Raw genomic sequence first — 27,863 nt, 5'->3', positions numbered from 1 at the left:
ATGCTACTGGTGAACAATAAGTTTTGTATTGGAATCCCAAGCCAGAAAGTTTTATTCTTCTTTTTATTTTTTATTTTGAGAGAATAGGTCACATGTATATTGAATTTGATGTTTTTAGTCATACATATTTTATTGATGAATTGAAGGTGGGGGGATGTGTTTTGCAATAAATTTTACCTAGAAAACCAGTCGATATTTATATCGATACCATGAAAGAACCAAAGGTCATATTATATACATGGCGTGTATCCAACTAACAAATGAATATATTAATGACAAACTATCGTGAAACCAAATTACAAATCAATTTTATTAGACGAATCTCCAACTCAACTTAACTAATGAAAAAATATTCTATTTATATTACAAGTATTTTTTTTTTCATATGTATAGATTGAGTCGACCTGTATCACAAATAAAGACTCTACTCAATATTAATTTGCTCATAAATTGGGTCACGGGGCATCAAACAACAAAAACACACATTACAATCGACAAGGAATGCGAAAGAGAATAAAAATAAAGTGGCGTGGTTTACTTGATTTGGTCTTGGGCTTCAATCATGAATCTGTTATGGACCCAACTCGGAAACCATTAAAGGCCACTTTGTTCCGGATCAACCTTTCCCTGATCCAATAACGTTTTTATACATATACTTAGACTATTGTGGAGTAAAAACTCGATATTAAGTGAGGCCCATTGTGTTAATCATATCCGTAACATCGTTTTTGAGTCATTTGTTATCATCATATTTCGAACTTGATATCTCATCTTAAACAAATTTTGTAATATTTTTGTGTGACAATATTTCTTTCACTAATAGAAATTTATCACATGATTGTGCAAAAATTAAAACAAATTACAGTTTATTACTTATAAATGTTATCGAGAATGTTGCATTGGATTTTTTTCCCCGAATCAAAATTGAGACTTTGATGCATGATTTACTATAAGTCATCTACTATATTTTGACAGTCGATAGATACAAAGATATCATAATTAATGATTTAATGGAGAATTTTAGAAGTTTATTTCTATTCAAAAGAAATTTTACAATGGTACATGCGGTGGCCCGACCCTGATCGTTTGCCCATGACTTGACCCGGATATGGTTCTTCCGGTCGTATCTTTTTCGGATATCGGTCCGGTTCACACTCCAATTAAATCCGAACCAATATCCCAACCAGCCTTGTTGAGTCACGCAGCCCTCGCCGGGAGCAGTGGTCCCGCCTCCGATTTCCATCATGCAAAGTACGCCACTGATCTCGAAACCGGCGAATCTACTAACGATAGTCAGGTGTGATGCCGGAGTTGATGGTAGTCGAAGTTCTCGGGCAGCTGCGACTCCGCTTCTTTCCGTAGCCAAGCCTTCCTGGATCGTCAGTACTCAGGCATCGTCGATTATTTCTGCAGCTTTCTCTCCTTCCCTTTTCCCTTTTCGTTTCTCGGTTTCAATTAGTGGTAGTAGCTCATACTTTGCTGAGGGAAGTGGCGAGAGATGAAACAATTTATCGCATAAATTTGTGTTTTTTTAACTGTTTGGTAAGTCTTTTATCAGTCATAGCAGGGTGATTTGAGCTGATTTTCTAAATAAATTTGACTTCAAATTTTAATTTTTTCTTTCCGGGGATTGAACTTCTTTTCAGACAATTTTAGAAAATGTAAAAGTAAAATTTGATTTTTTTTAATGCTTTTATTGTCTTGGATCGGCTCCTGAATGGATTGGTTGTTTTTTTTAATATATACGAATCTACTTCTTGGGTTGAAATAGAATATTGATTGTGGCAAGAACGATCCAAATACAAATCTTCAGCTTTCTTAGATATAACAACACTAAGAAGATGTTTATCCGAAATAATATAAATGCATGTTTTTTGTTGTCTAATGCAACTGATTAATGCAGTCAAATGTTCGTATAGAAAAAAGAAAATTCCCCGATCCACCTTGTGTTGTTTGCAGAGGAAGCGGTAGAGTTGATTGTCACGAATGTCATGGTAGAGGTAGCTATTTACTGCTCTCTTTCATTCTGTTTTCTACTTATGCCCATGTGTATGAGAGGGAGAGAGAGGCACGAAAATATCAATATTTTGGGTTTTTCACATGCAGTAAGTAATTAGTTTCATTTCGGTGGAAGGCCACTATTAGCAGGATGCTTTATTTAAAAGAAAAGATAATGAATTTTGATTGAGCTTAGATTCCTACAGAGCTATCTGGTTTTCAATAGACTCAATTCACAGTTCTATTTCTCATGAATCTTGTGTGGTGTCGATACGTCAGGGAGGACAAATCATGTCCAATTGACCGTGCTTCCCAAAGGAGAATGGCCAAAATGGTAAGGCAAAGAAACCACAACGTGTTTCCCTGGAATCAATCTCAAGTTCATTTTTCCTGTCTTCTACCTGTCACCTCTTCTTAATCGATCTTCACAGGTGCAGGAGCTGTGGAGGAAGCGGTCTTGGGTACTGTGATCGTTGTCTAGGAACAGGAGAATACAGATATATAATGGGATTCCAATTCATGAAGAGGGATACCGATCACATCCAAGGTAACCGAGCATATCAAATGGAAGATAGACGAGGTTCACATTCATTTACGGAGCTACTGCTAAATGAGGTACAGTTGAATTCAAGTGCTGAAAATTGACATTCTTTGTATGGATTTCATCACTCTGTATACTACAGTTTCCGTCAACTTTATATTTCTGTTTGTAAAGTTGCTGTTGGTTTATATTGTGCAATCAGAGAATGTAAATAATTGTAAACCTTTTATTCATGAATCACTTAACAAACACCTGATTAGTGTAAAAGAAAATACCAACTATGTAATAGGATGTGAAATGAACTAAAAATACAGGAGGGCATGAAAAAATAATAAAAACCGAGGGGAATTTGATAATAGGCATATAGAGCTTATTTTTTATATAAACTTCATCTTCTTTACATACAGAGGATATTTTAGTTTTCCCAGTTGCTCAACTTGGAGAAGTGAAACAATCTTGCCCACTCCTCTAGTATCCTTGCAAGTATACACACATCCACAACCATACTTTCTTATTTTCGCTACCATTCTTAATACATATGTTAATTCCTCATTAAAAAAAACCCAGTAAAAAGTAGAAAAACCACACAAGGATATCATAAGTTTCTTCTACATGGACTAGATTCTAGCATCGTTGTCCTTCCCTTTATTGCTCCTGTCTTCAAATCTTGTGTACTTGTACCACTTTGCACACACAATGTACAACAAAAGATCAGCTGCAGTCAATGCCCCCAATAGGTAATAAAACCTGTCCAAATGCCCCTTGTTTAGGTTTCTAGGAATCCATCCAGGCATTTCATCAGATGCTGAAATTTTGATAACTATTGTCACAATCAAGCTACTGACATAATTCCCCAATGATATGGACATCATGCTAAGTGCACTTCCAAAGCTCTTCAGTCCATCTGGTGCCTGCCCATTAAAGAACTCGAGCTGCCCCACGTACATAAAAACTTCAGATGCTCCAATTAGAACATACTGAGGCACCTGCCAGAATATGCTTAAACTGCTGGAATTTGCACAGTTTGGGCAGTCCTTTTGTGAGTATTTGAGCCTGAAATGCTCGACTAATCCAGCAGACAGCATTGCTGCAATGGCTATGACCAAGCCAATCCCCATCCGCTGGAGCTCAGTTAATCCGCCAGACTTCCTGTACCTGGACACGAGTGGTTCAATGAGGCGCTTGTTGATAAAAATGAAGGCTGCAACACTTAGGATGTCAAAGCTGGACATGCTGGCTGGAGGGATGTGGAAGTCTGCCAAGGTTGTTTTCATGGCGGCACCTTGTTCAACGAAAATGGATTGCATTTGAGTGAAGACTACCGAGTATGGTATTGTGCATAACCAGACTGGGAGGAGTCTTAATATACATTTCACTTCTTCCACTTGTGTGATTGGGCACAGATTCCATGGGTTATGGGTGTTGGTTTTCTTTTCAACTGTGTAGTCTCTTTGTGTCATGACTGCTGCTCTGTCCAAGAATCTGCGCGAGTAATGACAGAATGGTAAGATTTGAGAAGGTGATCGATCATCTATATAATGAGAAAAATTTGAGAGGCTCATAAAAGAACAGAGTCAGATTTCTTCAGTTCGATCTACTCATCTACCACACGAGTAATAGGTGCAAGCAAATCTGAATTAGAAGTAGCTCTCATGCTGCTAGCCAAATGGGAGCGCTACCTAAGTTATTTTAAGCTACTCAAATAGGCAATTTAGTTGATTTTCATGTTCATGTTTTTCATCTTCATTACCGTTGAAGCATGGTCACCTGTTTTCATAAATAACAATTTCAACTTAAGGATTAATATGATGCAAATGGCATTTTAGTCTCTTCTCAATACACACGCGTAATGGATTTCCAGCCCAAGCAAATCGAGTTCAAGTTCATATAAAAATTCAATCCCAAGTGGAATTGGACTGCTCTAGAAATTGTGAGTCGAAGTCAAGCTCTAGCATAAAACTGTTAGATCCTGATATCTATTTTGGGTTACAGCAAGAAGAGGAGCAAAAGAGTTGGTAATAGAGTCAATTTTGCAAATAATCACATCCTCGATTCTTAATCGGGGGAGATGATGATCAAAGATCTGTCAATATTTAGTGTGACGACTTACTTGAATCCTTGTGTATGAAGTATTTTTCTGCCTGCATTGTCAGCAAGATCAGCTTCCTGTACTTCATATAACTCATCATCATAAGGCACCTGAATTTTCCATTTCCTTGATGCAGCAACAATCACTTGACAAAATCTTGATAAAGGATTGCCTTTGGGTACGAAATGTCTGTATCTTGGAGTCCCAATCAGGAACAAAATCAATGCAACTGTAGCAGATCCAGCAGATGCCCAAAACCCTATTTCCCATATCCCTTTATCTTCATAATAACCCAAGATTGTGTTTGAAAATAAGCAACCGAGATTTAGGGCCAAGTAGAAGTAGCTAAAGAACTCCACTTTTGAGTGGCCTTCTTTGGGATGTTCTTCATCGAATTGATCGGCTCCAAATGTTGCGATCGTGGGTTGGTACCCTCCGTTTCCAAGGGCAATTAGGTAAATCGATACATAGAAGAGCGAAAGTTGGAGCGTAGAATGTGAGTCGCACAGAGTTTTTTCATCGCCACAGCCATTTGGTTTGACCAAGAACAAGTATGATGTCAGTGATAAAGATACCAAACCCTGTCATTAAACAAACACATTTCACTGTTTTAGCAACTGATATCCAATTTCTATGATGCTAGTAATTGTTATTCGTAACAACAAAATTACTTGATACTTGGACTCACAATCACAAATATGACTTGGAAAATGGCACAAGTTTTGTATCGTCCCCAGTAGGAATCGGAAAGAAACGCCCCCAGAAGGGAAAATAGGTAAACCGTGCCTGTCCATTTGCTAACATTATTTGCAGCTTCAGCATTGTCTTGGCCCATTACTCTCGTAAGGAACAACACTAGATTGACTCCAACCCCGAAAAATGCAAGTGTGGCAAGGCCTTGATTCACTGAAACAAAGTGTAACAATAAGAAACCAAAATATATTAAGGTTTCCGGGAAATGTTTTTTAGAGAGAGTTACAAGTTTAGCATATAGAAGAGCATGATGCAATTTTGGCTTACCTAGTATAAGAAAGCCAGCACACCATGATCCTGTTTGTGCTCGGACCGCAGGCGTTCCATTGCGATCAACTGATCCGTCAAGGGTGTATTCTTCTTGGTGCATTATGGTCTTCTCTCCCGTTTGATCCTGATAATCAAGCATTCAAATATTTATCAATTTAGTTTGAAAACAGAAACAAAATTTCAACATATATATGTCATCAAGGTCGCTACCATTGGATTTATCCAGGTCAAATCTGCTGGAGCGGGTCAAAAATAAGTTGATTCTACTTGTAAAATTTTGTACGATTTTTCTCATAATTTAAGCGGTTTTTCAGCTAGATCGTTATTCGCTAAATTGTTGGTGTGACGATGTGTTTGTTAATATAACATGATGATAATTGTGATACACGTAAACAGTAATTTTATTAAAGAATTAAATATAGTTTTGATCCAAACTAAGAAATCATAAAAATAAAAATAAGGATAGAAAGATACAAACAATTGCTCACAGATGACATGTGAAGCTGGAATTGCTCATCAATATATTAACTTTTTCCGTATATCGAGGAAATACAGGAAGAGAAATTCAACTCGAACTTCTTTCTTCTTAGAGTATTTTAGAAGACAACTATATACAAATTGTTGCATTCTTCTTATTTTTCGAAATCCGACGAGATACTCAATCGTGCTAGAAAATTAGAATTCTCTGAGATGTAAATGTCCCCTTAAATTATAGTCATAGATGTTACATGTATGTGTGTGTGTGTGTGTGTGTGTGTGTGTGTGTGTGTGTATATCCACGAAACCTTATCATATTTGTCTAATATGTTCCGTGAAATTTTTAGAAGGAAGCGCGAGCAACCGCCACGTTATCCATCCCACCAAGAGTTTAACTTTCTTGCAACTCCGGCGGATGTTTACTAAAACATGTACATGGGATTAGATAAGATATCAGATTCAATTAACAATTCCATGCAACACAGAAATCCTGCAATTCGTTATGCTTTTTTTCAAAAAAGAGAAGAGATGGATATATATAGATCAAGGAGTCTTAAATTGCTTTAATTAATAAACCAGGATCCAAGCTTCAAAATATAATAAAGATTAGGTTCAAAGAATCAAGAAAACCTTAACCGGACAGAACTGTTCCTTGCTACTGCTCATAATCGCAATAACTTATTTACTGATAACCACAAACGGCTATCGATATGGACGTCTAATTATCAAAGCTGATGATACAACTGATATCACGGTGTACCAACTGCAGATAACACCGAGCATGATATATGTGCCAAACCAAACCCATTAAGATTTCGACTAAACGTTTAAATTGGGCACTTGCTAGTTAGTTCTAACGAGAAAAAAGAAAAGAGTTTAGAGCTATCGTAAAAGCACTAACCGATTAGCTTGCAAGCAAAACCTAAGCTTTGTTTCTGCTTAATAATTGTAATTGCTTAGTTTGTTGGGGGGAGAGAAGAAATGTGTGAGCTTTCTTGGGGTGGTGGGAGTTGTGTAGTGATGAAGAAGAAGAAGAATATGGTGATGTATTTATAGAGGGTGGGGGATTCGTTACGGGAAGCTATGAGGATGCCTACTATATAATATATATGGAAAACTCCACATTTCATTTTTTATTTAATTAAAAACATGTGAACAGTGATAAATATTAATATTTTAATCAACATGGTTCCATAGTTAATTAATGTCATCGTATTTATTGTAGTTGTGAATTTCAAGAATGTCGTGTGCATGTTCGTAAAAAAAAATGCAGTTTCTAGCGAACATTTTTAGCTCGGAATGAATGTTTTTTTTTAAGAAATCTTCTTTTGATCATTTTTTATTTTTTTAAAATGGGATGTTTGCGAAAAAAGAATTTGTTGCCCAAAATATATTTTTAATAATATCCGGATACAATCAAAAGTAGGGCAAAAAACGAAAACTGAAATCAAAATTAAAACTTTTATGATAACTTCTAAGTTTCATTTAAATTTTCGAAGTCGTTTCATACGAAACTTGCATTTCGAGAGAGATGTACATTGCATGTGTACATATAGGAATTTTAACAAGAAAATTGGCACTTTTAAATATTGTACTCAAACATTTATTTATGTATTTATTATTACTTTTTTTTTCCTTAAAAGGTAAAAACAAAATTTGATTATTATTTTTATTGGATTAGAGTCGAGTATTATATTAATTTAGTCCATACATATACTCCATCACTATTTGTAGCCATATCCATGCTTTCACCCTATCATTTTATCTCCACAATTTTCTATATATATTATGTTGTTTACACTCCATAAAAATGAAACAACAATAATAATAAAAAAAAAGAATTGGAAAATAGGTCGATAAAAAATATTATCAAAATTTTAACGATAAACTCGACTCGACTCGATTCGTTTACAGGTGTGATGTGGTGAGGGAGGAGCAAGAGAAGCGTGATTTGATTGGATTCATTGAGCAGGGATTGATAACTAAGTGGGCAATGTCGTTTTCATATAACCAAACTAGTTGGGATGAAGCTGTATTCACTTTCAGGAAAGCTGTATCGATGCTGACACACTAATTTGAAACGTAAGTGTACTTTTTTATATTACTAAATAACAATTTTATTGGCTCCACTTGGCTTTCTTTCTTACTTTATTTATTTAAATTAATAATTTGGTGGTGGGTCTATGCGGAAAAAATGCACGATGTAAAATCCATTGCCAGGAGAAATTGTTTTAAATGTTTACATGGAACCACCCCCCACCTTTTTTTTAAAGAAAAGATTATATAAATGATCATGTGTCTTTTAAAATATATTAATTTAATTATATCAAGAAAATTTTACGTGATTGTTGATTTACTTATTATGTTTATAACAATATTAGTGAATATTTATTTCTGGATCGAATTTATTAACAAGTTCAGAATTGAATTTGGTAATTTCTTTGATAAAGATAGTACTTAAAGGTTCTTTATAAAAGAGTTACTGTAAATTAAAATGTTAAAAAATAAATTAAGGAGACCCTAATTATTTAGAAGATCTTATACATTTTTCATTCAGCAATTTTAACACGTGTATGTTAGTTAAATATGATATTCGATAATGCATGCTTTTAATAATTAATAATCTATGATATAATATATTGTATATTTAGTAAGGACATAATTTTAGGTAAAAAAAAGGTGAATAAATATAAAATTTGTCACTTTAAAAGCAATATTCACGACCTTCCTTTCATTCAACCTGACCTCAGATTGGAATTTGGATATTCCGTTTCTCCTAATCTTGTTAAATGGAAAACAAATTGTATTCCTTTATTTCGCACTCATGTTAATTCACTATTAGGGAATTTTTAAAATATACATATATATATATTGTTAAAACAATTTTTTGTATATAATTTTAAAACGAATTTATATATACTCAAAACTTGTTTTTATCAATACAGTGCTTATGATATATAATTGAAAGTTAACAAATTTAGATTTATGTTCGTGTGTATCTTTAATTTTGTTTTTTGGTTGGGAGAGGAGCATGTTATAATTAAGTCTCGAACTTAAAACCTCGTCTCAAACTTGAAACTTGGTCTCTGATAAATTTCAAGTAATCAGCTGTGTATCTTTAATTTGAATATTGTTCTGATGTCTCTTCCAGCTAACAGCGACATATTTGGCATTACTGATTAAAGATAATTGATAACTATATATATAGTATTTTAATTGACAAACAAGAGCACTACATTCAGTCGGATAGTGCTTTAATTTGGTCGATGGAGTTTAGGTTTCAATATTACTTTTATGTGACAGTGCACTAACAGTCTAGACAAGCCATTTAATTTGGGGCTTAAAATGAGGTCGGTTCTAGGGATATGCTTAACTAGTAGCACATTGATCAAATTCTGTGAATGTTATATATCTATAATTATCTATACGAGCTTTTAGTATCATGGTTGTCGGTGAGCGATACTTGTCAATGTTAGAATAACAATCGAAACATAGCATTTGACTGTTGTACGATTTAACGATATTATAATTTAACCGTTTATCATCAGTTATAATTTTTTAAACTGGCTGGTGCCCAGTCATACAATTGATAGCAGAGTCAAGATCACACGTTCAATTCTCATTAATTGTCCTTCTCGAAACGTGACGATTAGACCATTGAATAATTTAAATAGTTTAGAGTTACACCGTTACCAGCTATAACTTTTATTAACGTGGCAAGAGATCGATTCTATAATGATCCGACAATTTTTTAGATATCTAAAATAGTTGAACTATAATTACAATAATTTTTCCTGTTGATTATACACGAAATAATTACATACTAAAATAACAAAATTATCAAAAGTTTAAAATTCCCAATATACTTGTACTATGAAAATTATTCCAATTGTTCATGATAATTTAAAAAATAAACAGTCAAAATTTATAATAACTTATATATAAAAAAAGCATTATAACTTCAAGACAAATCACTATCAAAGTTCTTAAATATTTATATATCACTTGAATTAACTCAATTTTTTTTTTTTTGGCGAAAACGATTATATCCACACAAAAAAAAAATTGAATGTACGAACTCGCAACTGATTGACATGAGATATCGCTAATCTTATATTAAACAAGAGATGCTGATTGTAGTGAAAAATATTTATACATTTGTTTACACAATACAAAATATTAAAGTTTTTGTTCATTACATAAATTCTTGATCACTGGGAAACGAACATAGACGCAAACAGAAATCTCAATGCCAATATATTTGTTTAATTATAAAAATATAAGAATGTGAAAACTGTTTTTTTCACTGAAAATTCGAAATTTTAACCAATAAACTTAAAAAAAAAAGTTATATTATATTTTTCAGAACAAAATGAGTAGTTTACAGGTCAGAAACCATTGCAGTTGAAGCACCAGAAAAAGCATTCAATCGGAGATGGATTTATGTCGTAGACAAGACAAGTGAAGAGATATCCAACGTACGTAACTCGACCATATGTCACCTTACAAAGTGGTCATTTAATTTTTTCTTTTTGTGATGTGTCGTGTAAATACAAAAAAAATGGTTGTAAAACGCCAAATTTGACAACATTCGGACCTAACTAATTAATGGGGGTGGCTTTGAGAGTTCATTTTATTTGGGGCAGGTTTACTTGTGAAGCCCCGTGTAGAGGACTGGAAAAAAGAGGGAATTTTAACAAAAAAAAGTATTGTCGTGGGGATAGTGGAAAAGCATGCAATGCAAACTTTAGAGTTAAAACAACTTAATCACCCGTTCATGATCTCCACTATACATATCATCATCAATATTTAGGTTTTAATACTGAATTAATTACTTGGGATAGGTGTTATACATATCTGATGCTCACTTAAAATTACTCATTAACAAATTGCATCGAATAAGATTTGTTATAGAGAAAATAGTGAAATGACTTGGATTGATTGTGATCTTATCATTTTAGTCGTTTATCTAATACATTTTTTCGACAGAGCGTTGACACGTAATTAATAAACATTTGTTAGAATATGACTAGAATTCAGGAGCTTGGGAAAAGGCGGCGGTAAGAAATAATAAAATATGTTGAGCTGCAATAATTGTCTATCATACTATAACGATCGAAACTTGACGTGTGTGCTATATATTGTATAATTTAAAATATTTGAATTACATTATTACTGTTAGCTATTGATAAAACGTACATTTAGAAATTTTAGTATCAAAGTATGAAAACTATTTCCGTAGCTGGCAGGGATGTAAATATTTCAAATCAAGCCAAACAGTATCAGACTTGAACTTGACTCGTTTAAGATTGATAGAAGTTTGAGCTCAGATCGAGCTTAGTACGAGCTTTTATCATCAGGCTCGAGCTCGAAATCGAGCTCGAGTTTGGTTTGATATAATTAACAAACGAACTCAAACGAGTTTTTATTGAAACGAGCTTCGAATAGCTCGCGAACGATTTGGTCTGTTTATATCCCTTTTAACTGGTGCATCATATCTACCGTGTACGCATATTCAGCGGGGATTCCCATAACTTCTAGCACGATATACATCAATTTGATTATAATGTGACTTTAAGTTTGTAAACATCGTTATTAGTAAGTCTTTTTTTATCCTTTTAAAAAAAAAAGAGTCTTTCATCATCAATATGATTTTGCCACAATATTAACAGTCGTTGACACGTTATAGATCTTATCATTTACCATATCAAAGTCGCTTGAAAGATTTGAAAAAAATATTACTTGAAAATAATGTTTAAAATAATTTCTCCCACAATCAATCAAACACATTACTATCATACGCATCATCCATGCAGTATTCAATGCAAAACGTTACTTTACGATATGCTAATATTGTTTTCTAAGCAATAAACAAAATTGGTCACTTGTAACGCGTAAGTAATTTTATAATTTTATAATAACCAAATAATAAAGTCACGCAGATATATTAAAATCGTTGCTTTGCTCACAAAAATCGCATTAATTAATTATATCATAGATAAGATTTGTCGAATAAAAATTGACACATCACACAAGAATCCCTAGTTTAATATTTCTCATGAAAATTAAATGACGATTTGATGACAATGATTATTAATCGAGGGACGAAATCTGATCTTTTTAATATATATAGGAAAGATAAGCTCGCCAGACCACATTTTAATCACACTGAATTTTAGTTTTATGCAACATAAATAATTCCAAATATTGAAATTTTGAGTGTTTTTTTTTTTTGTTTTTTTTTCAAATGTCAATGATGTTGAGATTAATTGTATTAATAAAATACACGAGATATGTGTTGAGAAATATGATTAGACCGAGCATAAAATGTTATAAGTTAGCTATTACTAATTCATATTTAATAAATCAATATGTCTTGTGTAATGGTTTTATTGATTATATATGTGAGAACGGTCGACCTGGTCCATATATATGCAGTAGAAATTAATATTTTCGACATAAAAAACAATATTTTCACTTAAATAAACATTTATTACACAATATACATTTAATTTAAAACCAATAATTTTCAGTCAAACAATCATATATTACACCATATTTCTTCATAACATATATAATTAACAAAAAAATGATTTTTTTGTAATGAAAAAATAACATAAAAAATAATACTTATCATTTGTCAGATCTGAAATTCTTCTCACAAAATTGAAATGTTATATAATCTCACGTGAGTTTTGTGGTAAAAGAACTCGCTAGATCCAAACATAAGCTATCTGATTAATTACAACCTTGAATGCCATGTTTCCCAAACAATTTTGTATGTACTTTTTCCCCCCTTAAAAATAGTGATATTGCATAATTAATTAATTATAATGTATCCAACCATATAACTGATAAAAAAAAAATTAAATTAACCTACGTAATAGATAAAAGATAAACAAAAACTTATCGCTTTTCATTACAATGGAAAGAAACAAAATCAATTGTGGCTGAGATAAGTTGAAAATCAGACTAGTCGTATTCAACTGAGGCACGCCTCCTCTCAAGTCCCTACTTATCACCTGCAGAGAAACGACAGATTAAGAATATAATAAGCAGACTGAATTATAATATATTACCAACGAATATATAATATATGTCATGAGTTATTACAGTGCTTATCAATTCGAAGTATTTTTCCAACACATCATCTCGAAAATAACATAAATATATATATATATATATATATATATTATCGTAGACTTGGAATATAATATAGTATATTTGGAATATAATATATTAAAATTCTTTCTGTTATTTTCGAGGTGATGTGTGGGAAAAATACTCCAGATTGATAAGCACAATAATATTTAATGTCATTTCCCCGACAATCTGGTGGCGGCGGTGGCTGCCTTGAGGCGGCTCTGGCGGTCATGTGGTTGGCGTACACAATGGTCCTATGACAGCTATTTGGCTGGCACATCCTTAAAATTGGGAAAATTAGCTATAAGTGATTAAAGTCTATCTATAATGTAAAATTTTCAAAATATTGAGGAAAAAATGTACACTAAATTTCAAATTAATCAAGACCAAAATTATAGCACACCACCCCGAGTTTGTGCATGAAAACAGGATGCTAGAAAAAAGTTCAAGAAATCAGAAACGTGTGGTGACACGAATTGACCCGTGATTAAGTTTTGAAAAAACGTGATTTTTTTAGATGTAACATTTCACATGAAACCTATGAATCGGATCTGAAATTTTACACGTAAACTTAAAAATCTCCAGAAAAAATATCTGAAATTTACACGTACATTGGTGTTTAATTTGTTTACATAGTTATATATCCACCTTTCTAAATTGAATAAGTTGACGTTTAGGTTATACTGCACAAAATATCTTATCAAAAAGAAGCTTCATGCATGCTTGCCCTCGTGCATTTGTAAAAAGGAAGGATATCATGTTCTAAAGTCTCAAGGAAGTAGATAGCTTTTTTATTGGCTTTTATTTATTTATATATTTATTAATACTAAGTGATTCTTTTTATTTTTTTTAAAATAAATATATTAGAAGAGAAGTTTTGAGTGTTGACTGTAGTTTGAAATTTTATCAGCAAACAAGACTGAAACATTTCAATTTTTAATTTTTTTTAGTTGTATAATATTTTTGTGAAATTGAAAATAAATGAATACCTTCATCTCAATTATACAGACTTCATTTCTTTTTCCGATTGTCACAAATATATAATCTGATTACTATATTTAATAATATTTGCTCTTGTTTTTTTTCGTACTAGGAATGATCACGTGCGATGCACGTAGGTGATTAATAATAAAAAAAATATAATAACGAGATTTAAATAATTTTTAAAATCGTCTGAATAACATCTTGTTTATGAGTATTTATTAATCTAAATATATCTAAACACAATAAATAAAAATATATCATGACGATAAATCAAATATATTCACTTATTTATATAATATTTTTCAATTTGTATGATTATAATATAATGACAGCTCTCTCAAATTAACAAAGATATTTTTCATCCAAATATCATTCACAATGAAAAACAATAAAAATAAAGTTAAGAGAATATAAAATTTTACTAAACCAAAATCATAATGTATGTTAGATGGAGTGCATATAGTGATTGTCAAATAAAATCCTCTTAATATTAACTAAATTATCATAATGATGTTAAAATAAAACATCTAAACTTGTTAATAAGTTAAATATCAATTGTGTCTTTGCTACTTTTAACTCCTTGCGAATTTTGTTTAACTTTTTCCTTTTATAAAATATATATTACACATCAACTCAAATATTTTAAACAGTATAGTAGCTCAATCGTCATGATTCGATCTATGTATCTGACAAGGACAATTATTGCACCCCAACAATATCAATAATTACACTAATTGCAATCTATGAGAATCGATCTCATTACTTTGACTCTTATATATACCAATTGTAAGATCATGCAATTGACGCTTTACCAAAAGTTATAACCAGGGTAACGATGCAACATTAACTAAATCTTTTAAAATCGTAAATCAACTCAAACGTCACATTTGGATTGTTATATCTTACATAAACAATTATTGCACCTAACAAATATGATATAGTTGTTATTTTACATTTTAGAAATCATTTTTCTAAATCAAATTTATTATCACTAATTAAATAATTTCATCGAACACAAAGTAGTTTTAATTACTAATAATAATTTAAACACAAATATTAATTTTTAGCGTGACCACTCTATGTCATCACCTATGATTCATTAAGTTGCAATCATAGTAATAATGCACAATGAATTGGTAAATATAACTTAGTTAATTTAATAAGTGAGTAATATTAAATAACAATTTTGTTATTTTGAAATGTGAAAAATAGTTTTTATATATATATAAATTCATCATATATAATGATAAATTAATTAATATGTAGAAAAGAGAAAAAATTATTTTTTATATATGTAATTTCATCTATACAATTAGAAATTAATTAATATATAGGTCGAAAAGAACAAACAAGATAACAAATCAATTTATTATGTACGATGATTTCGTAATAGACTAATACTAATATAACCATACTTTGTATTATGTTTAGAACGCAATTGAAAATTGTTGACAACAAAATATATAATAATAGAAACTTTAATTTTAAAAACATTATTATCTAAATTATTATCATAATACATAATGAATCATAAATGAAATCACTAAATTATTGAGTTATTATTTATTTAATTATTACTTAAATCAATTTATAAAATAAAATAAAATAAAAGATAATATTTGAATATTAAATATTCATTAGCAACTATAAAGAAATACACTAGTTTTAGTAACAAAATTTTAGTTAACAACAAAGAAAAATTATGGGTAAATTTATAAATTCAATATGCATGAATATCCAAAGACATTTAATATAGACAATAGATTATAAAAGCACCCATCAAAACAATTATTGATTTAATTTGCTACATTAAATGAATAAGAGTATATTGGAAAATTTACAATTAGAAGTCATATATTTATATGTTAGATATGTTAGATTAGACTAGTATACGCATATTCAATAAGATTTGAAAAACATACCACCATTTTTCGAATGAATTATATATATAGACAGAATAAAAAGCTTGTAAACTTCTTTTTTTTTAAAATGATCTGCTTGGAAAAACAAACAAACCTATTTATTTAAGACGGAGGGAGTGAACATCAACTTTCAATGAGTAAGCATGATCAGTTGAAAAGCATTATTGTTAGATTTGTATTTGGGTGCAGATTGTTTTTTTCCAAAGAAAAACAATGATTTATAAATGTCTTTTAGTATTTTATCAATATTCATTATCAGTTAGATTACCTAATAAATAAACTCGCTTTGTTTGATTTCTTAAGTTAGATTCAATCGCGAATTTGGACAAAGTGATAGACTTATCAGAATGAATTTAACACTTTAACATATGGTATAAACATAAGATGTGTCCCTAAGTGCAACGGATAAAAATGGCAGCAGGCACTGAGGCATCGTGTGCCATACAAATATACATTTACCTTGATTCACATTGCCGTATATATGTAATGAATCCCACTCAGAAATTGGCCTAATAAATGATTTACGCATAGATTTTTGTCTAAGCTAAGCTACTTTGGACTATAACATTTTCATTGCTGGATCCATGGAAATGTATAACTCGAACCAGCAGATAAGAAAATTGGATCTTAAATAACTCCGCGGCATTGTAAGTTATTTGCGCCAACAGTTTTAAGCTTCTTAGTTTCAAAGGAGGCACCATCATTAAGCACGTCTTCGGCGTCAGTCTCCATTAATTCAATTTTAGAAAGTGCAAGGGCTTGCATGTAGAAGGCTGTAGGCCTGAACGTTCAGGTAAGCAAACCTGACCGCCTGTTTTTCATCTCTCAGTGCTAGTTCTGGTAGTGTGAGAACCTGAAATTTCAGCATTAGCAGCAGCTGGCCAATTTCAGCAGAAGCTAATATTTCCAGCAGCAACTCATATTTCAGAAGATGGTATTTTCCAGCAGACAAAATCCAGCAGACACGAATCCAGCAGCAGACCAGAATCCAGCAGCAGAAGAACGATATTCCAGCAGACAGTTACCAATTCAGCCATGACTTGTAACTGAAGCATTTAACACGGAATAAAGATTGTTAATGGCAGATTATGGCCATTAATTGGGAGGCTAACAGTCAGAATTTTGCCTATATATAACACTCTCATATCTCTGAATTGGTGTTACACAAATCTTGAGATTATAACTTGAAATTAGAGCTAAGAGAGTGCATTTACGAAGCTGTAAAATCCAGTAGCGAGGCAAGCAGATTTCCAGACTTCAACCGGAAAACTCTAGCAAATTACGGTAAGTGGGCTTATGTATAAATATCTTGAAAACCCGTTTGATGATTTCTGTTTTAAAGCAAAGTATATTCTCGATTTCTGATATCTGATTTTGAAGCACTGAAACTTAGTGAACTAATGGTAGGAATATATATTCTGAACATTACTGAATTCTGATTACTGGCCTCACCCCTTAGAGGAGAGAACATATAGGGGACTGATATCAGTTTAGCCATGAAATTCACGAACGTGCTCAGTGCTTACTTGTTAAACTTCTGATTACTGATTACTGAATACTGATTACTGATTACTGATTTCTGAATACTGATTCTTGTTCTGAAAGTAAGAGTTTCTGTATATTCTTGAAATCTTGTTCTGTATTAAAATGATTTTCGAAAACTGGGAGTTATTCCCGCCCCCGCTTACTGAGTGACAACCATATCACTCACCCACCAAAACATCTCAGATAAGAACGATGAAGAAAGGCTAGAAGAAGAGGAGCAGATCCAGTTCTAGGGCTGGTGAAGAAGATTGTTAATTCGCAGTTTTATTTATGTTGTTTTCCGCTGCGTCTGTAAGACATTGTGATGTCTGGTTTGTTTTACATTTCCGCTGTAAAACATTAATTATTCGAGTTTGTATCAGACATTGAAATATTCAGTATTTATGAATAAAAGACTGGTTTCTGAATTTCGTACTTCTGAGGCTTGTTGTTTTCGAATGTAAATTGGAGAGCAACGCCGGTGTCAACCAACCCCCGTCCCGGGGCGTGACAGGTAGGCCTACCATCAAATGTCAAATATGAAATGTCCTGTCTAACAAAAACGACGCCTGATGGAACATGCATCATCGATTCTAGCTACATGCATATCAGGGATGATCAGTTCAGACAAGAACTTGTAACAATCAAGACCATAAGATATGAAATTCGTAAGAAGAAACATATTAATAGAATCATCAGTGCGTTAGAATGTAGACATCAATTTTGAAAGAAATATCCAAGAAGAAACTTGAAGCAGATAGAACAAGGCTAAATGCAGAGACAAAATTAAGCTTGGCAGGAACAAAGAGTTAGTAAGTCAAATCCAGTGAAATTATATCATACGAAAGTGCGTATCTTGGAGCAATAGTCAATTGCTTACTTGAAATCCATCCTTGTCCTTGAATACGATATCCCCAGATTTGTTCGCATTCTTTGTTCGTATTCAGGATATCTTGTACCTGTTATGTCCATTCTTGGAACAAGAAATTCACATGAGATTAAAACATGAAGCAGGCACAAGCCAAGTTACGATTCTGTTAATCAATGTACCGCATGCAGCACAATTCAGCTTACCTCATCCTCAGCACCTTCTTCATCTTTATAGCCGGTTTTGAGCCAGGGGTCATATGCAAACTGAGGTCCATTTGTGCACAAGCCTTTCCAAGTGGAGAAACACGGTGGACAGAACCACAGTGGTTTTTGTTAAACCCATTAGCACATACGACGCAACCTAAAATAGTAGACGAGGACTTCTATTAATTAGGAAATCAATATGTCAAATGATAACTGAAATAAAGAGAGGAGAATTTACCTCCTCCGAATCTTGAAGAACTTCGGCTGCATAAAGGTAAACTTGAAAGTTCACTTGAGGCGAGTTCAACGAATGAAGTAGCATCTTCATTAGCATACTGTCTTCCAAAGACGAGTCCATTAGCAATAAAAATTATTTTCCTCTCATCAAATCCAATCCCGGGAATAACACAACAAATACGACACATATTTGCATTCTCATTTTGAACTTAAAACATATCAGAACTATTAGAAAGCTTTTATACTAACATCAAAAGTAGCTAACAAAAAAGAGACAACACTAGAGGGGTGATGCACTGTACATGGCTAGATGGAATATATCTAAGTTCTCCTCAGAAGGTCCAAAAGAGCACGAGTTCCGTAACTGTTACCACACTTTCTGGAATTACCCTGCCTGAAAAAGTAAAAAATATGAGTTCCTAATTGGATCGACTTCTCACAAATTAACTCAAGGCCAGATGGTAGTCGCTCCACGGGATTTCATATCAAGTTTCATAGTTGGTTCGACTTCCTCGACATGTCAATCACATATTTATTCAAGTAATAATGTGGGCACGGCATTACCAAACATGAAAAGAAGAGGATAGCTAGCTTTTTGATATACATTCTCATATTAATTAGAACAGTAATCGGGTAGATTCAAGTATTAAATGATATGTAATAGCTGCGTAAAAATTACTGTGAACGAGCGTGTCACTTAGTCCAGGGCAGAGTACACTTTTGTTGGCTCAATGAATATCCAAGAAGCGGTTATAACGGCTACCAAACTATTTGATCACAAACTAATCAAGTTAAGATACTCTGCGGCTGACCAGCACATTTAAACATGAGAGTATCAGAGAAGGTGTGCCAGATACAGGCATTGAGAGATTGATCAAATTGTCAAGAATATGCAGTGAGGTACTGGAGAGCTGAATATAGAGAGTTCAAGAGTGCATATTCGTTGTAAATGCGAGAAGGGTGCAAGAGTGAACCGTGGAAATTCAATTGCTTTGTATCTGATCAGTGAATCTAGTGGATGTAGATCGATTTGATCGAACCACGTAAATCTCACGTGTTGTTTCTTTTGATATTTTCTTTTACAATTCTTGTAAGTGCTCGAGTTCTTGAATCAATTTTCATTCGTGACTGAGTGATTGAAAGATCAAACACACTACCGCATACAAGAGTTATGTAATTCAAGAAATTATGAAGTATTTGCATGGAATCCTATTGACAGCATAGACCAAATCACCAAATAAAATGACTAAGAGAAAAACGCACACTCAATTAAATGAAATATGCACTATCCCTTTAGCCAAGCAAAGACTAAATGTCCAATACACACACTAATTACTTAAAAATGGAGGAAATCGGAGGCACCCGCAATCAGTAGAAATGCAGTAAACACGCACAGAAAAAGCACTCTAAATTCCATCAAGCAGAATGAAAATGAAGAGTACCCAGATCTGGTTCTGATTCAGGTTGGGAAGAAGGAAAAATATTAGTTTATGAATTAATGGTGTTTTGCAATAAATTTTGATAAAACTAGTCTTTTAACTAAACATTTATTTCTTTGAAGTAGATTTCACCGCAATTTTTTCTAAATAAAAAATGAACCTTGATGGATTGAAAAATAAAATTATAAGATAATATCGTAATAAATTATAGTTACATACTGTTGCATTTTCTTATCCGTTTCTGAACTTTACCCAATCAAATGCAACAAAGAGTCCGAACCGATAAAGGATGAGTTTTGACTGTAAGAATGGTTCAATTTTGTGTGTATTTGATTTAGACACTTGACATATAAAGTTGTTTAGCCAGTGATTTAAACTATTCCATCTTTGGCAGAACCCAGTTACCTAATTCATTCATTCAATCAAACGAAGAACAGTACAATTCCCAGTTCCAAAATCACCAATTCCTCGTTCATATCCAACAGGTACCCTTTTATTCCCTCTTCACTCGGCCGGGTTCCGTTGCTTAAGCTGTCTCTTAATGTATTCGAACTGTGTTAAGTTGGACATCTACAGATTTTCAATTATTTTCTTGTGTACATTGAACTTGCCCTTGGCTCTGCCAATTTGATCATTTAGCAAGTAATTCAAATGATATTAATGACCAAAGTAAGGTTTCATTTTATATAATGTGATATTTACATTTTTTTAATCAAATATTCTTATTATGCACATGTATCATTGGCATCATCAAGAATGATTGATAATTGAACAATTTTTTAAAAAACAAGATGACATCGTTGTTTACCGGAAAGAAATAGTTTTGTTCAACATTTTGTAAGTTTATAAAAATAAATATATATACATCTCGTTTTGAAAATACATACTTCACACATGGATATATAACATAGGTTGAAGATCATGACAATCCATTTATGAGATGATATAGCATTGAATAAAGGGCAAATACTTTTAACATATTCAAGACCTAAATCCAATTAATGCTTTTTGCAATTTAAAATTAATATGTACCAATGTAGTATTTTTAAATACACTTGAATCATCTAAGTTGATAATAAATGTCTAATTGTGTTTTCTTTTTTACTATATTCGGGAATATAACTGAAGTCCACATCGAAAGACATCGATACTGGTCAATCAACCATGCCATGAGACTGAAAATATAGATTCACGTTACGTACATAGGCAAAAACTTGTGTGAGACGGTCTCACGGGTCGTATTTGTGAGACGAATATCTTATTTGAGTCATCCATGAAAATATAATATTACTTTTTATACTAAAAATATTACTTTTTTTATTGTGAATATCAATAGGGTTGACCCGTCTCACATATTAAAATCCGTTAGACGGTCTTACATGAGACTCACTCACGTACATATATAAATTGTCTTTCCAAATTGAATTATACAATGATTCATGTATTACTGTATACAATCATCTATACACGTGACTTTGAATGTCATCATCTACGTTTGGTACAACTCTTCTTTGCGGTTTTGTTACGTCACCTAATTGAAGAATACTTTGTATTTGTTCTTTTGAGTTTATTTTCCCTAAAAAGTGTTGCTAAGTTTTCTTATTTGAATGTGAAATTTGGGTCATCTTCTATATGTTTATATTCTATGTCTTTTTGTATTATCTCAGAGTTATGTTATGTTTTTGATTGACTTATTCTTTTATCAACTATCAACTTTTGCAGGTTGAAGAGAAATGAACATCAGAAAACCTTGAATGAACTTTGGATAGAAAAAATGATAAATGAATCAAAGAAACTCAGCATATGATAGTTGATGGTTAAAAAAAAAAAACTTTGAAAGATGTAATGATATGTTACGTTCCTGAATTGTTGTTTTAGACTAAAGCATCTATCATTAAAGATAAACTTATGGCTTTGAGATTACATAAGATTATATAATCAGAATTAAATTTGTTCACTCTTATAATATTATATGTAGAACAAGTATTACTACATAAAAAAAAAAAACATTAAGGAAATTGCAAATAAATCAATCATGTGGTACGAAGAATGTTATAATTGTTTCAAATATGTTACCAAACTAATGAATTTGATTGCACTAATTGTGTGAAGCTGAATATAGAGTTCATCATAAGTTATTGCAGCTAAAATTAACTTTACATGCTTAAAAACATTTAATTATCGTGTATACTTTGTTCAATTAATTTTTCAGATATAAGATAATAATGCTGGTTCAAGATGAAAATGAAATAGCTAAGGTGACGTTATTTGAAGAGGTTGCTGAGACGTTTATTTGTTGTTCCATCAAAAAATAATCGACATACATACTAAGGTGAATTAAAACATTTATTTGAATAACATTATAATAATATAATATATACTTCCAATAACTACATAATTTATATTGCATAAAAAAGTGATGTGGAACATGTAGCATTACTTGATCAACCAAGCAAAGAAGATCACAATTTTCTTTTCAAGTTAGACAATGTCCGAAAATGGAGTAATATCAATAATTGTGGATGGATCGGAAAAACCATGATAACTCATTAGAAATACTGATAAGATAAAAATAACCGAAACATCAATTAAATACAAAATGAAGATAAGAAAGAACGAACGCTAATAACACAAAAGAATGGCAAAGCAAGTACAAAATGAAGATAAAAAGACTATAAACACTAATGAAATGACAAAACAACATAAAAATAAAAAAAGTACATCATGTTCCAAATGAGAAACCATACACATTCAATATAATGGAAAATTGCTTATTTTAATAATAGGATGAGGGAATTTAGACAAATAATCACACAGAATTACCCAAAAACTGAAAATTAAATTAAAAAATTGATAATATTTTTTATATTATGAATTTTTAATAAATAATAAATCTTTGAATTTAACTCAATTTAAATGATTTTATGTCTACTCACTTTTTATATTTTATGCAATACTACGTTTGTTTACCACACGTACATCGTTACTTACTAGTTAAATAAAAATATATAAATAATTTGTTATATTCTTGAAAATCTCAGTCAAACCTTCTTATTCTGTTTATCGCAAAAGAATCATGCTTTATAAGCAAGAAGACAAAACCAGTTCTAAATTAAGGTAGCGACAATTTAATGTCATTTCCAACCAATTCCCTTTTTGGTTCTCCACAAAATCTCGCACTTTATATATTTTGGAAAATACAAAAACAAAATCTCACACCTAATACACCAATACATTAATTCTTGGATCTTTTCCTTTTTCTATTTATCAGCATGTAATATTTCTTGAATCTTTTTTCTAATAATAATTATAAATCTGATTATTTCACTTCGCAATATGATTCATCTTGAAAAGAAGAAATAGTGTAATATCATGGTTAATTCTCGCAATATGGTTCATCTTGAAATGAAGAAATAGTGTAATATCATGGTTAATTCAAATGAAATTTCTTGTATCATTATTATAATTACATAATTCCTTTATAAACTGGTAGTCCAATTCCAATAGCGAATATTACACAAGATTTTTTCAATCTGTAATGCGATTTCTTCGTTCAATTTTAAAATTATAAAATAGCATTCTCTATCCAGATTCATGTAATATAATATTTGTGCTTCCTTTCTTTGGTTTTTCATATCAGCGTCTCCGCTGTCGCCTCTATATAGGATGCCTTCTTGAGTTTTCCCGTGTCTCCTCCATATTCACTCTTTCTATTGATTTCTCGTGTTCTTTAAACTTTAGACTCGTAATTAATATTTGTTCAAGAAAAAGATTCAAATGTTGCTGAGAATGTACTCACAAATTCTTATGGTGGTGTGGGATTTGAGGGTGTTTTGGGGGATTTTGTGTGGGTGGTTGACGTTGAAATGGCTGGTTTTAAGTATGAATTGTTGGTTTTACGAAAGGAAATTAGGTGGGAAAAGACGAGAACTGCCGCCAGGTGATTTTGGTTGGCCATTCATTGGGAATATGTTGTCTTTTCTAAGAGCTTTCAAGACCGATAATCCTGAATCTTTCATGTCCAACTTTGTTCAAAGGTGATAAAAAAAGATGTCCGCATTTGTATTTTTAATCCGATGGATACTGTAGCAGCTTATATCTGGCACCTGTCTTTAAATACTTTTAAATTTTATGTGTGTTTTTATATGCTTTATTCTCGATTTTGCATGCATTTGTGGTAACTGTAGTCCTTGGTTTTTGAAGATATGGACACACTGGACTGTACAAGGTGCACATGTTTGGAAATCCTAGCATCGTAGTGACCACAGCCGAGGCATGTCGGAAAGTTTTAACAGACGACGAATGTTTCAAACCCGGCTGGCCTTCGGCCACGGTGAATCTCATTGGGAGGAAGTCGTTCGTGGGTTTATCTCATGAGGAGCACAGGTGGCTGCGGAAGCTAACGGCAGCGCCCATAAACGGGCCCGAGTTGTTGTCCATATACCTCAAATACATCGAAGAAAATGTGGTAAAAGCGTTGGAAAAGTGGGAAGGAATGGGGCAGATAGAGTTTTTAACAGAGCTTAGAAGGCTGACATTCAAAGTAATCATGCACATTTTCTTGAGTTCGGAAGGGGAGGATGTTGGGGAGCTTCTGGAGAGGGAATACACGGCCTTAAATTATGGGGTTAGAGCCATGGCTATTAATATACCTGGATTTGCTTATCATAAGGGGCTCAAGGTAATTCTTGGTCATTTCATTATAGAGCAAATAAGATGGTGGATGTGAGCCGATCATACAAGTTTTCTACAACTATTCACCGATCATTATCAAATAAATATCTGCATTTCCTGGTTATTTTCATTTCAGGCGCGTAAAAAACTCGTGGCGATTCTTCAATCAGTGGTAACCAAACGGAGGGAGCAGAGGAGGACGAATGCATGGACATCCAAGAGAGACATGCTGGATGCTCTGTTGGATGCCAAAGATGAGTTCAGTAGACGATTGACAGACGAAGAAATCATCGATGTCCTGATTATGTATCTGAATGCTGGTCATGAATCCTCAGCGCACACAACAATGTGGGCTACCTTTTTTCTTCAGAAAAATCCTGATATACTTTACAAAGCTAAGGTTTGTCACATGTTGATCCTCATATTGCATTTGATTTCCATGTGCCGGTTAATTAAGACATGGAAAAGTTGTTAATTGATTCACATCCTATGAGGTAAAGTATTTGTGACAACTGGTTTGTAATAATAAAACAATATAATGACAATGCAATTCCCGAATACATCATATGCATGATATAACAGGCAGAGCAAGAGGAAATTGTGAGAAACAGGCCACCGGATCAAAAAGGTTTGACGCTTAAAGAAATCAGAAAAATGGAGTATCTCGATAAGGTGTGTTGCCTTTTTTGCAAGCGCTTAGAAAACAATATTTGACATGGAACATTTGCGGTTCTATAGTGATTCAATTCAGTTCTGTTAATTGAGCTAAAGAGCTTGCGGTGGTGCGACAGAATCAGTGGAAACAAATTCATTAGTTCATAGACAGAGGAATTGGGGGACCAGTTTTGTGGGGGCTCATTTATATGACTGTTTTTTCTTTTACTTGTGTCCCATTTTTATTTTAACTCTCTTGAAATTGTTTTGATAGGTAATCGATGAAACGCTTCGTCTGATTACGTTCTCGTTGGTTGTCTTCAGAGAGGCAGTGAAAGATGTTCATGTTTGTGGTAAGTTGGATAAATTTTCTTTTAAAAATGTAAGTTTGTGTGTGAAGTTTGAAATCACAACGCTAAGCTACCATTTCCTTTTACACGCATGCATTTCAGGCTACACTATTCCTAAGGGATGGAAAGTGCTGGTCTGGTTTAGGAGTGTTCATTTTGACCCCGAAACATATGCTGAACCAAAAAAGTTCGATCCATCGAGATGGGATGTGAGTTGTTGTCCTAACAATAATGTCAATAAACTGTATATATACATATATATATATGTGTATGTATATATGTGTGTCTGTACCGTATTGTGATGATGATATTTGTGTTACATGCAGGGATTCACGCCAAAAGCTGGAAGTTTCCTTCCTTTCGGCGCTGGAAGCAGACTGTGCCCCGGAAATGAACTTGCCAAGATTGAAATCGCTGTCTTTCTTCACCATTTTCTCCTCAACTACGAGTGAGTTACGATTCTTAAACCATCCAAAATTTATCCAAGATTCATGAATTCTTTTAAAATTTCTTTAGATTACGCTTGCATTGAAGGATTCGATATGGAAAATGAAAAGTTTGAATCAATGTTAGGTACATCAAAATATATCTAAACTTGGGAATTCGAAATTCATGAACTTCAATTCCTCCAAACCCCACGACAAATATTAAATTTGAATAATAGATTAGATTAACAGATTTGAAGTAAATAGTTTCTATAATAGAATATATGAAATAATTTGTTTTGATAAAAAAAAACTTAATATTGAAATTTAAATATTTGAATTCCATCCTCGAATCCTAATCCACAGGCTTGAGCAAGATGATCCTAATAGTCCATTGATGTACATACCGCACACCAGGCCCAAGGACAACTGCAGGGGAAGAATTAGAAGAGTCATCTCCAACACTCAAACTTGAAAATTCTGCCATATTTTCCTTTGTTTTCATTCCCGGTCTTTAAATATTTAACATTTCGTGATTTTGATTTTTTATGTTGCAAATTTAATTCATAGTCTGTTATATTTTTTTAGTTATTTATCTGATATAACGCTGATGTGATGCTGACGTGTACAATGTCACTTCAGTATTTCCAATGAAAAAGACAAAAATTATTAAAAATTTAAAGACTAAAATTAAAATTCAAAAACATATAATCATAATCGCAAAAAGATCATATATGAGATAAAAAAATGCACACATATATATAGTTTTGATATTCTGCACAACTACTGTAACACTTATGTAAGCACCAATAATAATGTGACATTCACATATTAAATATACAACTTTTTTGTGTTTCATCACATCCAATAAATGAATGTCACATCATCAATACTCACATAAGTACACACGTTATATATGCATCATTATCAAAACTATATATAGACAATCTTCACACAAGTAAACATATATATTTACAAGAAATGATATTGAAGTTGATTGTTTGACCAAAACATCTCTGATAAAGAATTATTCTTTATATTTTGATCTGAATTAATAATAGTTCATCAACATTAAATTATTTTCTATAAAAATAAAAGAGAAGATTTTAAAATATAAATAATGACATGACTACCTAATAATCGAATTGGATTGTGACAAGATGAGAAGTCTTGAAATTTCCATCGAATACGTATAATTTACAACAAATATTTTAATACTTAGACAGCAAAACAATACTGTTAAAAAAATTTAAATTATCAATTGGAGGGGCCTCTGATTGCCATCCTCCGCGTATTTTCGAAGTAATTT

At 32.3% G+C, this 27,863-nt stretch overlaps 3 protein-coding genes across 4 annotated transcripts; 2 read left to right on the top strand and 1 right to left on the bottom strand.

The window, feature by feature from the left end:
* Positions 1–1,085: 1,085 nt before the first annotated feature.
* LOC140809031 (uncharacterized) lies at positions 1,086–3,112 on the top strand. The gene is made up of 4 exons (XM_073166484.1): positions 1,086–1,391; positions 1,904–2,000; positions 2,278–2,332; positions 2,430–3,112. Exons 1-4 carry the CDS (start codon positions 1,245–1,247, stop codon positions 2,641–2,643), a joined length of 513 nt encoding a protein of 170 aa, XP_073022585.1. The 5' UTR covers positions 1,086–1,244; the 3' UTR covers positions 2,644–3,112.
* LOC140809030 (protein NRT1/ PTR FAMILY 7.3-like) lies at positions 2,888–7,188 on the bottom strand. The gene is made up of 5 exons (XM_073166483.1): positions 7,030–7,188; positions 5,649–5,775; positions 5,317–5,534; positions 4,650–5,209; positions 2,888–4,021 (listed from the first exon to the last, which is right to left on the bottom strand). The coding sequence occupies exons 2-5, from the start codon at positions 5,749–5,751 to the stop codon at positions 3,157–3,159; spliced, it is 1,746 nt and encodes a 581-aa protein (XP_073022584.1). The 5' UTR covers positions 5,752–5,775; positions 7,030–7,188; the 3' UTR covers positions 2,888–3,156.
* Positions 7,189–24,235: 17,047 nt separating this feature from the next.
* Positions 24,236–27,051, top strand: LOC140809787 (ent-kaurenoic acid oxidase 1-like). 2 transcript variants are annotated; one of them, XM_073167517.1, is made up of 8 exons: positions 24,236–24,488; positions 24,655–25,132; positions 25,262–25,525; positions 25,708–25,797; positions 26,054–26,132; positions 26,232–26,338; positions 26,456–26,577; positions 26,921–27,051. In XM_073167517.1, exons 1-8 carry the CDS (start codon positions 24,241–24,243, stop codon positions 27,027–27,029), a joined length of 1,497 nt encoding a protein of 498 aa, XP_073023618.1. In that variant the 5' UTR covers positions 24,236–24,240; the 3' UTR covers positions 27,030–27,051. The 2 variants fall into 2 exon arrangements, with proteins under 2 accessions (XP_073023618.1, XP_073023619.1); XM_073167518.1 differs by lacking the exon at positions 25,708–25,797.
* The last annotated feature ends 812 nt before the right edge of the window (positions 27,052–27,863 follow it).

This window comes from Primulina eburnea, chromosome 13 (genome assembly GCF_022965805.1).
Source record: "Primulina eburnea isolate SZY01 chromosome 13, ASM2296580v1, whole genome shotgun sequence".
NCBI classification, from domain to species: Eukaryota; Viridiplantae; Streptophyta; class Magnoliopsida; order Lamiales; family Gesneriaceae; genus Primulina; species Primulina eburnea.
The sequence above is the reverse complement of the archived record's forward strand: the minus strand, read 5'-3'. Positions and strand labels throughout refer to the sequence as shown.